Source organism: Capricornis sumatraensis, chromosome 4, assembly GCF_032405125.1.
Source record: "Capricornis sumatraensis isolate serow.1 chromosome 4, serow.2, whole genome shotgun sequence".
Lineage (NCBI taxonomy): Eukaryota > Metazoa > Chordata > Mammalia > Artiodactyla > Bovidae > Capricornis > Capricornis sumatraensis.
The window spans coordinates 126,083,435-126,101,189 of record NC_091072.1 but is presented as its reverse complement, the minus strand read 5'-3'; the positions used below and the strand labels follow the sequence as shown (position 1 = coordinate 126,101,189).

The following is a 17,755-nucleotide window of genomic DNA, read 5'->3' as shown; positions in this document are numbered from 1 at the left end:
CGATCCCATGGAGAAGGAAATGGCAACCCACTCCAGTGTTCTTGTCTGGAGAATTCCATGGACAGAGGAGTCTGGAGGGCGGCTATAGTCCATGGTGTTGCAAAGAATCAGACATAACTGAGCAATTAACACTTTCACTAGACATTTGAGTTGTTTAAACCAGGATCCAGTCAAACACAGTTGCATTTGCCTGCAATGTTATTTACGTCTTTTTAAATCTAGAACAGCAAAGGACCCTGCTACTCCTTTTCCCGCTCCCCGACCTGCCACCCCTACCATGACATAGACAAGTTAAAGAGACAGGCGTTTTATTCTGCAGCATTCCCTACCTTCTGCATTTGTCAATGCATCCTGATGTCATTTACCTTATTTTTCTGTATTTCATATAAGCTGGAAGTTAGATTTAAGGGGCTGATTACGTTACAGGTAACTGTGACAACAGTATTTGAGAGATGTTGCTATGTATTTTATATTGCATTCCATGAGAAGGCACGTAAAGTCTGGTTACTATATTTTTAGTATGCTGAGATTGATCATGTGCTTAAGAGACTGACAACACAATCTTTCTCTAATGTGAGGTTATATATTTTCCATTTCCCTTGAACAGGTAAGTGTAGATAGGTATGTTCAGCAAATTTTAATCAAATAAAATCGTATTGTTTTTGATATCCGAAGTGTATCCAAACTTTGGCCAGTAGGAGTCTCAGCTGATTCCTATGTCCTTTTTTTTTTTTAACAGCCCCATTAGCATTTGAAAATTTCCTTGCCTTCTGACACAAGATGGCCCAGGCTCCTTTTATAGTGTATTTTGTATCTCAGACCTGGAATTAGCTATTTCTCTAGGAACTCTGATACATTTTAGTGAACATTGATGTTTGGAGACCAAAATCTGAATGCTAGGACTTTTCAGTTGGTTCTTTGGGTCATTTCTCAAGAAATAAATGATAATTAATGGTAGTTTTCATTTTTAACATCTTGTTTTTTGTTTTCCTTTGCATTAGTTTCTAAAATGTTTATGTAGTCCCTTGTGCTGCTCTAAAATGTGTGTGCCTCTAGTGTTTAGCCTTTAACTCTGAAATGGACCCCAATTTGAGACAGTAGTCCCTATTATGTTAACGACATATCCTGTTCCTGCTGCTGCTGCTAAGTCGCTTCAGTCGTGTCCAACTCTATGCGACCCCATAGACGGCAGCCCACTAGGCTCCTCCGTCCATGGGAGTTTACAGGCAAGAGTACTGGAATGGGTTGCCATTTCCTGTTCCTAGTTTACTAGTATGTTTGGAATGATCTCCTTTGAATTTTTTAAAGTAACGAGTTATATTTCTAGATTTTCAATTACTGAATTATTTCTGAGTCCTGATCAGTTTATGGTACATTATTCTTTTACTTTACCACTGACTGATTTGCTATTTTAATATTTTATTTAGGATCATTTGTCTTTATCTCATGTTGCTTTGGAGGAACATCAAAGCCCTGCCTCACTCACCAGGAACATGCCACACGCCAGTGCAGTTCAACATGTGGCCTAGTAACTCCTAAGTTAGTATTGGAAACCCTTGTTTCTTGATGCACATGATGTATCTTTCTCAGACAGCAGTCACGGACAGTTTTTTAAAAATTAAACTGTTACTTTTAGAATAGATTTACAGAGAGGTTTCAAGGATAGTACAGAGTTTGCTGTTCAGTTCAATTCAGTTCAGTCGCTCAGTCATGTCCGAGTCTTTGCGACCCCATGAATCGCAGCATGCCAGGCCTCCCTGTCTATCACCAACTCCCGGAGTTTACTCAAACTCATCTCCATTGAGTCGGTGATGCCATCCAGCCATCTCATCCTCTGTCGTCCCCTTCTCCTCCTGCCTCCAGTCCCTCCCAGCATCAGACTCTTTTCCAATGAGTCAGCTCTTCGCATGAGATGGCCAAAGTATTGAAGTTTCAGCTTTAGCATCATTCCTTATGTCTCACCAAATATCTCCTGTTGTTAATATCTTATGGTACTTTGGTACATTTGTTACAACTAATGAATGAATCACTATTGATATGCTTTTAATTAAAAGTCCATACTTTATTCAGATTTCCTTAGTTTTTATCTAATTTTTTTTTTTTTTTTTTTCAGAATCCCATCCAGGGTACCACATTGCATTAGTCATTTTGTCTCCTTAGGCTCTTCTTGACTGATTATTTCTCAGAATTTCCTTGTTTTTGGTGCCTTTGACAGTTTTGAGAAGTACCAGTTACGTATTTTGTGGAATGTCCTTCAGTTTTGATTTATTTGAATTTGTTTGGTGTTTTTCTCATGGTTGGACTGTTCTGCATTTTGGGGGAAAAAGCCTCAAGCAAAGTGGCATTCTCATAGTGTCAGAGCAAGGGTATAGGTTGCTCACTTGATTTATCATTGGTGATGCAGCTTAGATCTTTCTCCACTTTAAAATTACTCTTTTTTTTTCTTCCTTTCCATAGTATACCCTTTAGAAGGAAGTCACTCTGCATAGCCCACATTTATGGAAGTTATACTCCACCACCTTGAGGGAGAAGGATCACACAGATTATTTGGAATTGTTGTATGTGGGGAATTTGTCTGTTCACCCCCATTTGTTTATTTATTCAATCATGAATTTATATCAGTGTGGACTCAGGGATATTTATTTCATCCCTTGGATTTTGGTCCAGTAATACTTCATTGTGTTGCTCAAATTGTTTTGGTTTTGGCAGTTCGACACTTATTCACTTGGCCCCTCTGTTCCTGGCCATGCCCCATCATTTTTGTTTTAAACACATCTTCATTTTTTGACACCACAAAGTGCTCCTAGTTCATTTTAGATACTCCTGTCCCATTCCTAGAATCAGCCCTTTGTCCAGAGATCCTTTACTAATGTACTTTTGAGTCACCTATTCTAGAGGGTGACTGCCCACCTTTTTGAGGGGCTTTCCAATACAAAAAGTTAGTTTTTGTACTCCATGTAATCTGTATTTTAAATTGGAAGACTCCAATTTACTACAAAAATATGCTGAAAATCTGTGCAACCATCTTTGCATTGTATGCTAACAAATAGGCAAAATTTAATTTTAGAAATTTTTTCAGTGTTATAGCCATAACTACAGAGAAGGCAATGGCACCCCACTCCAGTACTCTTGCCTGGAAAATCCCATGGGTGGAGGAGCCTGGTAGGCTGTAGTCCATGGGGTCGCTAAGAGTCGGACACGACTGAGCGACTTCACTTTCACTTTTCACTTTCACTCATTGGAGAAGGAAATGGCAACCCACTCCAGTGTTCTTGCCTGGAGAATCCCAGGGACGGGGGAGCCTGGTGAGCTGCCATCTATGGAGTCGCACAGAGTCGGTCACGACTGAAGTGACTTAGCAGTAGCAGAAGCAGCCATATATAACTTGTAATTTTCTTTCTTTGAGTTTTAGTGTCAGGGTTATGAAATGAATTTTTGAAGCTTTTCAGCATTTTTTAAAAAATTCCATAGGATAGTTTAAGTGTCTAGCAATATAATTATGTATTTAGAGATACTTAAAATATAAAAATTACAAAAGATTTATTATATACATTTTATGAAACATAGATTGACAAAGGAAAACAGGAGAACTTAAAACTCTGCTTTACTGATACCATTCCGTGGGTTAACAGAGTGTCTATTATAGACTAATAATACCTCATACATTTTTAAGAACTTAATAAATGTTACTTCTTTTAATAATAATGATAACAACAAAACACTGAGTTCTGTGTTTCATGGTAAAATCTCTGAACCCAGAGAAACCCAGATTCTTTTTTTCTGGCTGTACCATGGGGCTTATGGGATCTTAGTTCCCCAATCAGAGATTGAACCTGGACCCACAGCAATCAGTGGAGTCCTCACCTCTGGACCGCCAGGGAATTTTTAGGAAACTTAGATTCTAATTCATGTTTTGGGGTTTAGTTTTTGTGGGCCTTAGTCTTAAGTACTAGAGTATACAATAAGGTCCCTACTGGTTCTAAATCGGCTGATTTTGTTTCGCATAAAAATAATCAGTGCTTTATTTAAAGTATGCCTGCAGATGCCACTCACTGTATCCTGTGGCCATCCCTGCCAATCTGCTCCTTGTCGCATGCCACCACGCCACACCTTCCGCCATCCCTTATACCCCTGCCTGACTCCTGGCTGCCCTTCCGAACTAGTTTCAGTCCATCTGCTGATAGCTGAGGCTCAGAGGCAGTGTCCAGACTGGTATTGTGGTCTAAGGGTAGAAGCAGGTGAAACAGTGAGACTAAAATGTATAGACCAGCATGATTTAATGTAATATTGTGAAGATAATCAACTATTGTAAAATATTATTTAGAGATACTCAGATTTTTAAATTCAGGGAAGGAAGAGTTGGTATCATGTTTTGTGATAAGTCATAGAAGTAGTTCAGAATTTAAAGTAACATATTTGTGTAGGATTTTACTTTAAAAGTGCTTTCTTCTATTTAATCTCACTTCCTCCTGACAAAATGTCTGTAAATTCTTTCTGTTTTATAAATGAGGAAACAGACAGGAAGATCACCTGATTTGTTTAAAGTCACTTATCTGTTAAGAGATAAGAGGAGGAGAAGGCAATGGCACCCCACTCCAGTACTCTTGCCTGGAAAATCCCATGGACAGAGGAGCCTGGTAGGCTGCAGTCCATGGGGTCGATACTAGTTGGACACGACTGAGCGACTTCACTTTCACTTTTCACTTTCATGCATTGGAGAAGGAAATGGCAACCCACTCCAGTGTTCTTGCCTGGAGAATCCCAGGGACAGGGGTGCCTGGTGGGCCGCTATCTATGGGATCGCACAGAGTCGGACACGACTGAAGCGACTTAGCAGTAGCAGCATCTGTTAAGTAGAAATCTAGCCATGAAGTCCAGTTCTTGGCTTATGTGTTAATGCCATTGTTCTTTAACTAATTGCATAGTCTTGTAACTAGAGAAACTGTTTCACACATTTAGACCTCTTTCAATTTATGTCATTCTAAGTGGACATTTGAAGATATACACCCTACTGCAACCACCTCTGATTTGGAAGGTCAACATGGTTTGGAGCATAATGTTAATAGTTTAACACTGACCCTTTAATATATAGTAACTTGTTAAAAAAAGATCTAAGGATTCTTTTGAATTTTGGAAAAAGAATGACAAATAAATGTCAGTCAACTTCAAAGTAAGAGTTTTAGTCCAAGTTAAAGACTACAATTTTGCAGTGCCTTTGAGTGCTAGTAGGTGGCGGGAGTGTACCACATAGCTGCTTCTGCAGTATTTATGAGTTTCTGGCATAAGACCCTATATAACTTTTGACCATTAAAATGTTCATGTGAACATGAGTTTTAAAGCAGTTGTCACAGTAATGATCAGCATTGCTGCCAATTTTTGTTTTTGACTTTCTCACATAAGAAACTAGAAACACAAATTTTTTTAATGGTAAATTCTAAAAATTATTGTTAAATATCTTGATTTTTATTGAACGAGTTTTAAAAGGGAAAAATCACTACGTTCTCAATACCTGAATGTAAAATCTGTTTCGTTCTCTGTACTATATCTGTATGGATGCATATATTTTCATAATAATAATCACAATGTAGGTGTATTTTTGGTTTTCTTATAGGTAATTCTCAATAATGCTAGTGATCAGAGTCATCATAAAACTAATATTTTATCCCTCAGACTAGTAACCTGATTGTTGACATAAATTCTTTTCAGAAGACTAGTAATTTCGCATTGCCTACACCATATGATCATCCTCTGGAATTAATAGTTAATTGTCATTGTTCTTACTAACGGTCTTTGCATTCATATTTATTTATTTCCTATTTTCTCTAATACAAATAAAAAAAATTTACTGTGCTTAAAAAAGAAACAGCATATCCTCCCTTTTTAAAATGTATGGTTTCGTTTAGCTGATACATGTTGCGTGCTTTTTAGGTGTGAGGTCATTGCCAGGAACAAGACAGACATTGTTCTTACTCTCAGGAGTTTGTGACCTAGTGGGAAAAATGGGAAAATAAATAAGCTGTTATGCTACAGTTGTCTTGAGAGAAATGCTGGGTTATTGAAGCTAGAAAGAAGAAATATGTGGGATTTCAATATCTTATTTAGCCTTTTACTCCATATAGTTTTAATTCTTGCATATGCTCAATGCTCTCCATGGAAAGATAATCTTTAGTTTACCTCACTTGACTGTATTTTAGCCTGTAACCCGTTTTCCTGGATCCAGCCTGTTTATCACTGGATAATACCTTTCAGCCAAGGCCATAATTCTGGGCAAATTAAAAAGTACGCTCATTTAGCCCAGCATTTCCCAAAATATGTTTTAAGAAAGACTAAGTTCGTGAATTATCCCTTGAAATGTGGAATCACAAGTTGAATAAATTTGAAAATTATTACATCACCGTCCTGCATTTTGAAATTTCAGAATGCTCTTTAACATTTTTCTTTGTCTAAGAAATCCTGCCATGAAGAACCCAATTTAATTCAGCATTTCCTAAATAGATTCAATAGAGAGAGCCGTTTTAATGAAGTAAATTCTTTTAAAATTCTTTTTAGCAGCTTATGGGGCTAGCATTTTGAGAGATGTTGAACCAAATCATTTCAAATGTTTTGACCTCTCATGGTGCTTTATTTTGACTTCCTTGAGATATCTGCAGCTCTTAAAATAAATGCCCCTAAACTGTTGCAGTGATGTGAAGGAGTCCTTAAAGCCTGTATGTTTCATCCATGTATTTTTATTTTTTTATTAAAAATTTTTTTTTCATCTATTTATTTTTAAAAACAGCTTTACTAACACTTATTGAGTTGAATTCTACTAGTTACTGCTACTCATAAGCACTGTAATTTCATCCAAGAGACATGTCATTGATTCTTTTAGGAAAGGTGCTTATGCCCAGAGCGTTCAAAGAACTCCCAGTTTGCTCCCTTTTTTTTTTTTCCTCCGTGAATAAGATCAGGCTTCATGATACTTGTGAATTGATAACTCTGTATACAAAGGAGTTTGAAAAGGTTTCTTTTTTAATGTTAGTATAGATAATACTGCCACTTTTTTTTTTCATTTAAAGTATATAATTTTTTTCAAAATCTTTTCATGTATTTTTAAGGTTAAACTTTCCAGTTTGAATTTGGATGATCATGCAAAGAAGAAACTTATTAAACTAGTGGGAGATCGATACTGCAAGAGCACAGATGTGCTTACCATCAAGACAGACAGGTAAAGAATAGTTCAGTGTATCATCACATGTGTTGCTTTGTTGTCCTCCAGTCCCCTGGCAGGCCTGATATTAACCTATTAGGTCAGAGGAGTTGTCTCATTCATATTTTAATATCCTCACACTAGCCTCCTATTGATGTGATCTTTGTGTTCAAGGAGAGGCTTGTGTAGCTGAGTTAAATTATTGTTATTTTTAATATATTTGTGCATGTAAAACTCAGGGAAGATGTTAGAAGGAAACGAAGTATAATTTGCCAGTGATTAATGCTTAAACAGCTTTCTGCAAAATCAAAGTATAGAAATCTTATATTTCAAAATCAAGATTATTAAATGTGGAAATTTAATGTATCAGGGCACTTTTGTAAATAAGCACAATTTCATTGCTAGCCTCGATGTTTGTAAAAGCAGTATTAAATTTATTGTATATGAATTTATAAATTAGATCATTTAAGGTAAAGCAAGGCTGTTGGTATGTTTTTGCTAAATGATTATTTTGTTTCTAGAATTATACTTTGGTTGTTTCTCAATTATGTCAAAATATAAAGAAAAGCAAATGGCAGATATCCTCTCTCCCGCCTTATCCTAGTTTCAAAGCATTGGGAGGTGTCAGTATCAATTAGGTGTTTTTTAAATTTATTTTTAATTGAATGACAACTGTTTTACAATATTGTGTTGGTTTCTGCCATATATCAGCATGAATCAGCCATATCAGTTAGGTTTTATGTCTTGCTTCTTAGTGGTATAGAGAAGTAGCCTGACATTCAGGCTACTGAATGGGGGGTGGAGAAGGCTCAGGGAGAAATAGATTTGAAATATTAATACATTAATAATATGTTCTTGCTAGCTTCAGAGAACATAAAATAGCATTGTGTTTTTAGTCTTTGCAATTTTTAAAAATACCTTTAAAATGTTACTGTTAAATAAATTTATATTTTAAAAAAGTGTTACTGTTAGAAATTTTTTTAAGTTTCTGATAATGTTGCTTTTTTCCCCTAAGTTTACAGGTATCAGAGTATAAATATGTTTTACTATAACAACTGTATAGAAAACTATTAAACCAAATACAGAATAAACAGTACAATTGAAGTCAACTGTCATGTGATAGTTTTACTTTATATTGAAAGAAATTAGAAGTAATTACTTCCATTTCTCTATTACTTTTGTAACCTAAAAGCTAATGCCGGCTCATATTCATGTAGACGTTTATCTAATATTGGGCCATTAGTTCCATTTTAAATATGACAGCATAAAAATACAGCATTGTGTAGTGTAGCTCATTTTTAAAAGAATCAGCTCTGGGGAGATCAGGGAGAACTTCTGGATTACCATCTGTCTCTCTGTATTCTTTAAAGAAACATAGCAGATATGTTCCTGTCATTGCAGGCTCGTAGCCCTGAGATCATGAAAGGCGCTTGGGTTTGACAGTCATATTAAAAATAGTGTAAAGCTATTATCATATGTAAATAACTTTGTTAGTAATGAAAGCGAAGAGATCCTCTAAATAAAAGTAAAAATAGCATCAGTTTTCAATGTCCTCAAGTCATAAAGTGCATAGATAATTCTTATTCCAAGGACAGAATTTTCTTAAGGCAGATAGGGAATTCCTGAATATAAGTTATCCTTTGAATTTAATATTTGTGTACTTTGCAAATTATTCTGTATACTGAAAGTTTACCATTTTGACTTCTTCTCTCTGTCTTTTAAAGGTGCCCTTTAAAGAGGCAGAATTATGATTATGCAATGTATCTACTAACAGTTTTATACCATGAGTCTTGGGTAAGTGACTGTAGAATGAATGTTTAATAATTTTGTCATTCTAATTTGAGAGATGTTAGCCTTTCAAAACAGTCTGTGTATCCAGCATTCAGTTGAGAGTTTAATGAACTGCTGTTTAAGGTAAGGACATGTAAAATGTTTTAAGGTAACTTCTACTGATATTGAAAGTGAGGATCTTGAAATATATTATGCAGTCCATCTCAGGACCTTCAGAAATCAGATGACTAAAATGCCTTAAGTTCAGGTTCTGGCTTAGACTAAAAAAAATGCAAAATTTTTTATTTGTTTGACTTTGGGTGAAAGTTGTCAAAGTTATGGAAGGGAGATCACATCTATATTACTTGAAACTACATAATTCATCCTGTTATCCAAGTAAACTACAAAACAAAGCTCTAAAACTTTATAGAAAGTATGTTAAATGTTTATTAAAATTTTAGTTAACATGTAGTCGTTCATGTGAACTTTTCACTTGTATACATTAGGGGCAGTTAGAGCAATTAATTATTGAAACAGTATAAAAACAGTCTGGTATCTGATTTTACTGAGTTGTATACACATTAGGAAATACACACATAAGGAAGATTTTGCTATGTGAGAGCATCAACTCATTTCAAGTTGGTAACTAATATATTTAGGTAACTCACAGTTTTATATGTTTTTAAGTTAAAATAATTTTAGATATGTACATAAATTTAATTTTTTGAAGCTTGCCCAACATAGACATGGGACTTATTGCATTTCATCTTAGGAACACATGAAAGAATGGAAGTAGGTGGAGAAAGTCACTCTCTTTAGATGTTCAAAGGACTTCATATGAAAAAAGAGATCTGCTTTTCATGACGTTTAAGGATACAACAAAGTAGAAACAATAATGATTTATTTACTGAGTGAAAGCTCTGTACAGGATTCATCTGAAGGTGGAGTGGGCTGCTTTAATAGGTAGAAAATGTTTCATCCATTGGTTGCTTATTGCGTGTGTGTGTGTTTGTGTGTGTGTGTGTGTGTGTGTGTCACTCAGTCGTGTCAAACTGTGCAAACTGTAGCCCACCAGGCTCTGTCTGTGGGATTTTTCAGTCAAGAATACTGGAGTGGGTTGCTGTTCCCTTCTCCAGGAGTGGTTGCTTAGTGGGGATATAGTAAAAGGAACATACTCTTCAGATGTTAGTTGCATTAGATGGTCTTTGGAGTCTCCTTTCATCTCTGTGTAATTCCGTGAACACATACAGCTACTCTTATTGCAGATTTCACTGATGTTAATCATAAAACAGCACAAGAGGGTGAGTGAAAAATAATAAAATAAAACTTTGTTGCAAGGTTAGTAAAAGGACAAAAAGTAGCTGCTCTTTGCTTTTGAGCTGTTCTAATTACAGTTCATCTTGTTTTCTAGTTCCTGGCTTCAGGAACATTATAATAGCAGTTAATCTGTTTCCTGTCAACTGATTTTATAAATACCTTTGGCTTGAGGTAATTAAGTTCCCTTTGAACCAACAACATGGCTGAATTAGCTTCAGTTCTATGGCTACCACTTAAAGAGTTAATACCAAACAATAAAAGCTGACCAGTCTTGAGTCTCTTATTTTGCCAGCAGTCTGTAAAATGAATTTGCCCCAAAGGAAATGACAGGCATAAATAAATTCAGTTAAAGTTGACTTACTGGATTCTTTCTGTGGTTCCATGACATAAAATCCAAACAAATTTGTATTCTGGATTCACGCAAGGAGCTTTTGATCTTAATGCTAATTACTTTGATGGCAGAATAACTACCCACATACAACTGTCCTAAACAGATATAATTAAATAAATCCTATATTAAACTTGGCTCTTGATCCTTTCTAAACAAGTACCATCAGTGAAGAAGCTTTAAGAGAATGCAGATGAGCCGTGAAATTTTGCAGAGGTGGTGGAACAGAATTTTTATTGAATTGAAACTTTTTTTTTCCTTCACCAGCATGGAATTCATACTTGAAATTGATGTTACCACCTGGTATTTAATCAAATATTTAGAGAGCCCCTTTTAATCCATTCCTTTATTTTTAAGGCTAGTTTCAGAGCATTTAATACCTAAAAGCTAAGCTCCATGGAGGTTACCTCTAAGTAGCATTGAGACAAACTAGTTGGTACTTTTATGTAACATGGTACTGAAACTTCTCCAAAAAGGTATTTGTCAAGACTTCAGTAAAAGGAAGTTACTGTTGTGTGCTATTCAAAACAGTTAACTGTATAGAAGTATCAAAGTAAAACTTGTTGATCTAAAACAATAAAATAGGTTTATTCAGGAACAGCGCAGAATTAGTTTGGAAAATGTAATCTATGGTGAACCATAGGTAAGTCCAAGGGGCTTCCCAGGTGGTGCTAGTGATAAAGAACCCACCGACCAGGGCAGGAGACTTAAAAGACACGGATTCAATCTCTGGGTTGGGAAAATCCTCTGGAGAAGGAAATGGCAACCCATCCAGTAATCTTGCCTGGAGAATTCCATGGACAGAAGAGCCTGGTGGTCCATAGGGTCACAAAGAGTTGGACATGACTGAAGTGACTTCACACACACACACACACACACACACACACACACGTAAATCCAAAGACAAAGGGAGCATGCTTTTATAGGAAAAGGATCGAGTTGAGAGGGTCTGTTCTAAATGAAAGTCCTAGGGAGGAAAGTAGGAGTTTAGGGTGGTGGTGACTTCATTTATGGAGCTGAGAGGTTTCTTATTGCCTGGGCTCTTGCTGAGCAAGGAGAAATTCCTCCTTTGGAACTGTAAATTAGATGCACTTTCTGTTTGGGAGGGCAGAGTACTGCTTCCAGTGCGGCATGTCAGTAAGGTCACTGCATGCAAATAATGGAGTGTGAGAATATGTGAGAACTCCCTCTACAAGCCATTCCCGACTCTAATTTTAATTGAGGTTTTTCTGTATTAATTTTTGTATTCAGAAAGTGTAGACTTCAGGCACAGAGTCTTAGTAATGCTTCAAAGAATGATTATTGCATGCAAAGAAGGTGATGAGAAACAGAAATACATTAAATCATTTATCCTTAAGCAGTTCAGAGAAGGAAAGAGACTTGTAGAAATTTGGGTTAATATTTCAATATTACACATTGTTAGCATAGAAGTGAATTAAGTTTTAATCTTTGGAACCATTCAAATTTGAATTTGAATCTCATTTCTTGTTACCTGACTCAGTGGGTAAAGAATCCATCTGTGATGCAGGAGACTTGAGTTCAGTTCTTGAGTTGGGAAGATCCCCTGGAGGAGGGCAAGGCAACCCACTCCAATAGTCTTGCCAGGAGAATCCCATGGACAAGAGGAGCCTGGCAGGTTACCGTTCATGGAGTTAAAAAGAGTCAGACACAGCTGAAGCAACTGAGCACACACTCATGAACCTGTTACCTGTGTAGCCTTGGCCAGCCAGTTAGTGTCTGAGGCTCAGATTTCTTTGAGGGGCTTTTGGATGGATCAGGGAGAATTTATGTGAAATGTCTGGTGAATAGTGGGTGCTCATTAAATGGTGGCTATTAATATTGCTGTTAACTACTAAAATGAAGGAAGATGTATCTTAGAATTTCAAATTCATTCATTCCCAGTTTCTGTGTATAGCTCAGATTTAACTTGGCAAAGACTTTATACAGATGAAGTCAGATCTATGTCCTATTGTATTTGAATTTTCAGAACTTGTATCTGACTCAGGTTCTGACACAACTGATAATAACAAAAGCTTCCTAAATGTTAACTTTGTTGCATGTTCTTTAAACCTTCCACAAGTGATTTGGTTAAGAGATGATTGAATGAAGCGTTTTACAAGGTGACTTGCACAAAAGATAGACTAAAATACAGACAGAGGGGGAAAGAAAGTAAACACTTGCTTCAGAAATTGTAGAGATCTAAAACTAGATTGAAGGGGTTCTTGAATGATTTTGATACTTACTTACTCAACGTTGCCTTTTAAAATTTGAATTTTGGACTGTCTTATTTGGACTGCCTGATAGGCTTGCTGCCAGTCAGAAATGTATCTAGGTTTGTAACAAAGTGGTTCTGAAAAGTCACATAACAAAATGGATAAAAGGGATAATTTTACAAAGAGTTTATCTTTAAAGGGGACTTTATTGTAAGTATTTCTGGTAAAAGGGCTTCCCTGGTGGCTCAGAGGTTAAAGCATCTGCTTGCAACGTGGGAGACCCTGGTTCAATCCCTGGGTCGGGAAGATCCCCTGGAGAAGGAAATGGCAACCCACTCCAGTATTCTTGACTGGAGAATCCCATGGAGGAAGGAGCCTGGTGGGCTACAGTCCACAGGGTTGCAAAGAGTCAGACACGACTGAGCTACTTCACTTTCACTTTCACTTTCTGGTAACAATAATAATGGATCCTTTTGCAGAGCAATAATTGCCATTTAATCTGGTGGTTGATGGATTCATTGTGATCTTTCATGTGTTTTCACGTACATATACATTTCCAGGTTACATTAGAGAGAATGCTTGAACAATATCTGTTTGCTTTTCTTAGTATTCTTCAATGATTTTGTTCTTGTTTAAAAGTGGTGGGTATCCGTCAGATGACCAAAATGAATGAGCCTCTGCTTTTAAGTGGCTTTATTTCTGGAAGGATTTGGTGGTTAGTACAGTCCGTTTCACCAGGTAAGGGAGGTTGACACATAACGCTGTGAGAGGTGCAGACAAAGATTAACTCACCCTTGAAGCTTCACAGAAGTGGTGACTGGTTTTGGAAGATGAGTAGGAGTGTGCTGTGGAGAAGTGGGTGAAGGACTCTCTAGGTCTGGTGGGTTTAGAGAGCAGGCAGAAGTTTGGTGTGGCCATGGTGTATGACCAACAGGCAGAGGTGGGAGATGCGACTGAAAAATCATCCTGAGCCAGGCTGTGAGCAGGCCATAGGGCTTATTTAATGAGTGTAGATTTGCATCCAGAGGGGAGTAGTGACTGATGTAGTAGCATTGGTGGGGATGGGGGCGGAGGGGTTCCTTCCCAGGTAACTCAGTGGTAAAGAATCCACTTGCCAAGCAGGAGATGTGGCTTTGATCCCTGGGTCAAGAAGATCCCCTGGAGGAGGGCATGGCAACCGACTCCAGGATTCTTGCATGGAGAACTCCATGGACAGAGGAACCTGGTGGGCTACAGTCCATGGGGTCAGAAAGAGTTGGACACAGCTGAGTGTGAGCATGCACCGTAGCGTTTTACTTGATGTTTGAAAAGGCACCTCTTTCATTGTTGTGATGTTTATGAAGGAGTAAACCATTTTCACGGCAAATATCAAGTGTGCTTTCAATAAAATGAACTGTTTATTAATTGATGGGCACATGTTTACTAGTTGCCTGTATGCTTGGTGTTGTTGGCTATGGAGATTAATACCTAAGGAGAAAACTCTATCCTTTGAGGAGTACTAGTTGAAGCAAGTTGGTTTAGGAATAAATACTATAATATTTAACAATAAATATTATAAAAGTGTTATAAAGGTTATATAATTTCCTGTACAGTTTTTTATTTTTCTCTACTTGTTTATTGTATATCCTTCAGGGCTTTGATAGGCGCTCAAGCAATATGTCAGCTTCCACCACCATATATAGTTAATAAACATTTTTTTCTTTTGATGAGAAGCTTTTAAGATCTACTCTAGCAACTTTCAAGTCTTAACTGTGGTCATCAGCAGGCTGTACATTATATTCCTGTGACGTATTTATTTTATAACTAGAAGTTTGTACTTTTGATCACCTTCGATCATTTTGCCCACCCCGAGCCTCTGGCAACCAGCAATTATTCTCTGCTTCTGTGAGGTTTTTTGTTGTTATTTTTCTTTTAGATTCCCACACATAAGTGAGATCTTACAGTATTTGTCTTCTGACTTATTTCACTTAGCATAATGCCCACAGGGTTCATCCATGTTGTCGAAAATGGCAGAATTCCCTTCTTTTTTATGGCTAAATGATAGTCCCTCGCATATCTGCACACTACTTACGGCTCAGATAGTAAAGAATCTGCCTGTAATGTGGGAGACCCAAGTTCGATTCAAGAAGAAGGGAATGGCAACTCACTCCAGTATTCTTGCCTGGAGAATCCCACAGACAGAGGAGCCTGGTGGGCTACAGTCCATGGGATTGCAAAGAGTTGGACACGACTGAGCGACTGTGACTAACTGACTATTCTTTATCCTTTCATCCATTCACAGACACTTAGGTTGTTTCCATGCCTTGGCTATCATAAATAATCCTGCAGTGAACAGGTGCAGATACCTTTTCGAGTTCAAGTTTTCATTTCCTTCAGCTAAATACCCAGAAGTGGAACTGTTAGATCATACGATAGTTCTGTTTTTAGTTTTTTGAGGAATCTTCATACTGTTTTACATAGTGGCCACACCAGTTTACATTCTCACCTACACTTGTTAATGTCTCTTTGGTAATAGCCATTCTAACAGATTTGTGAGGTGGTACCATTGATTAGTGATGTTAAGCACCTTTTCGGGTGCCTGTTGGCCATCTGTATGTCTGTCTTGGAAAAACGTCTGTTCAGATCCTCTGCCTATTTTTTAATCAGATTGTTTCTGTTATTCCTGTTGGGCTGCATGAGTTCTTTATATATTTTGGAAATTAATTCTTTTCAGATATATTTGTGCCTCTTATTTGTCTGACTACAGTTGCATAGACAGCAAGTTACACTGTCTTACTATCTTGAGTACAAAAGTTGCCTTAGCCCATGTTCCGTGGATTGACAGCTATTGAAACATTGTGTATTCTTTTGGATATCCAAAAACAGACATTTGAAGTGGGTTTTCATCTTAAAAAAGTAAAGTGACAGAGTTACAAACAAATTAATTTTTTAGTAATGTAAAATGTAGCATACTTGTTAGATGTTAGCATAATTTTTTACTGGTATAGCTTTTTAATGATTTATTAATAATCAACAATCAGTAATTATGCCCAAAGTTTAAGAAATGTCTTTGCATTTTGTTTGAGGTACTTAATTTTCATGGATGTATGATTGGGCTGTATGTTGATCAGGTTTGTTTTTCATTTGACTATGTGTTTTTTTTCCAAATATTTAAAGGAAACATGTTCTAATTCTATATTATTTTAGAAGTTATCTACAAAATTTATCTATTACAACCTCTTCATTATATAACCTTTATAACTTCTTCATTCTCCTGAGAAAAATTAAGACTTAAAGGAGAGATCAAGTATTTTGCCCAAGGCCACAGAGTTTGTGAACCCAAGAAACTCAGACTTGAACCGCAGCTTCAGAGTTTCACATTCTTTTTATGGTATCATATTACTTAGTTTTATTCAACTTCCATGGTAATATATTAGGAAACAAAAGAGATGAAATCGAACCTGAACTTTAGCTGCTAGTTCTTAAAACTTATCTTTTCATTGAAAATTTATCTGTCTCCATAACTGATTTTCAGCTGGGGCTTTCATCAAACTCACCTGTCAAGCTTTTCTAAGTTACAGATACTTAGATTTTGCAGTCAAAATCTCCAGAGGAGAGACCCAGATGTATTTTATTCTAAAGGCTCTGTTACTGAGCTCTTGATTGTGAATAATTTCCCCAGTCTGAATTTTGTTAGTAAAGAAGCTGATTAGAAGGTTTAATATATCTCTTCCAAGACAGTTTTTGGGGACTTCCAGGTGATCTAGTGTTAAGACTTTGCCTTCCAATGCAGGAGGTATGGTTCAATCGCTGGTCAGGAAGCTTGTGCCTTGTGGCCAAAAAACCAAAACAAGAAATAGAAGCAAAACTGTAACAAACTCAATAGAGATTTTTAAAGTGGTCCACATTAAAAAAAAAAATCTTTAAACAAGAAAAAAAGACAGTTTTTGTGCATGTATCTAGTGTTAGCCCTGAGGGTGTGATATGGGCATTAGAATGAAAAGGGCAAGAAAAAGGAAGGATTTGTGTATCGTACATACATAGATTTTTTTTTTTTTCACTTAATGTGGTAGGCAGTAGGCAGCTGTTCTTGAGTAGGATGATGATACAGTAAAGTGATACGTCTCATATCTCTTTGCCTTCAGGCAAGACTTCATTTTATATCTGATGCCCAGAAGCCTATTATATACTTAAAAGGCCATTAAGAAAAATTTCCATCCAGTGGCTGAAGTCATGAAACTTGAAAGTTATACTTTTTTCTTTAAAGTTATACTTTTTTCTTCCCTCCCTATCTCCCCTGATAAGTCACCATATCTTTTCAGTTCTAGCTTATAAACATCTGTTAAAACTATTTTCTCTTCTGTATTCGTACTGCTATTATCCTGTATGGGTCTTTGTCATTTTTTATCAGAATACCTATAATAGCCTTATTGATTTTCCTGTCTTATCCATCTTCCATATTGCTATTAAGTAATTGTTCTAAAAAACAAATCTGTTATATCCCTTTATAAAATCCTTCAGTGGTTTCCCATTATCTGGGATAAAATCTAAACTCCTTAGTATGTCTATTTACAGCAGTTTACCACTTCATTTCATCAAGAGCCTCTTGATGAAAGTGAAAGAGGAGAGTGAAAAAGTTGGCTTAAAACTCAACATTCAGAAAACTAAGATCATGGCATCTGGTCCCATCATTTCATGGCAAATAGATGGGGAAACATGAGAGACTTTATTTTTTGGGCTCCAAAATCACTGCAGATGGTGACTGAAGCCATGAAATTAAAAGACGCTTGCTCCTTGGAAGAAAAGTTATGACCAACCTAGACAGCATATTAAAAAACAGAGATATTACTTTGCCAACAAAGGTCCGTCTAGTCAAAGCTATGGTTTTTCCAGTGGTCA

The 17,755-nt window shown here is 36.6% G+C and overlaps 1 protein-coding gene across 1 annotated transcript in view; it reads left to right on the top strand.

Annotated features, from left to right (window-relative positions):
• The window catches only part of MRPS35 (mitochondrial ribosomal protein S35), a 48,349-nt gene that overhangs the window by 21,939 nt on the left and 8,655 nt on the right, over positions 1-17,755 (top strand). Inside the window, exons 6-7 of the mRNA XM_068970937.1 lie at positions 7,098-7,207; positions 8,914-8,983. Of these exons, the coding sequence (XP_068827038.1) occupies positions 7,098-7,207; positions 8,914-8,983 (180 nt within the window). The remainder of the gene's footprint in view (positions 1-7,097; positions 7,208-8,913; positions 8,984-17,755) is intronic.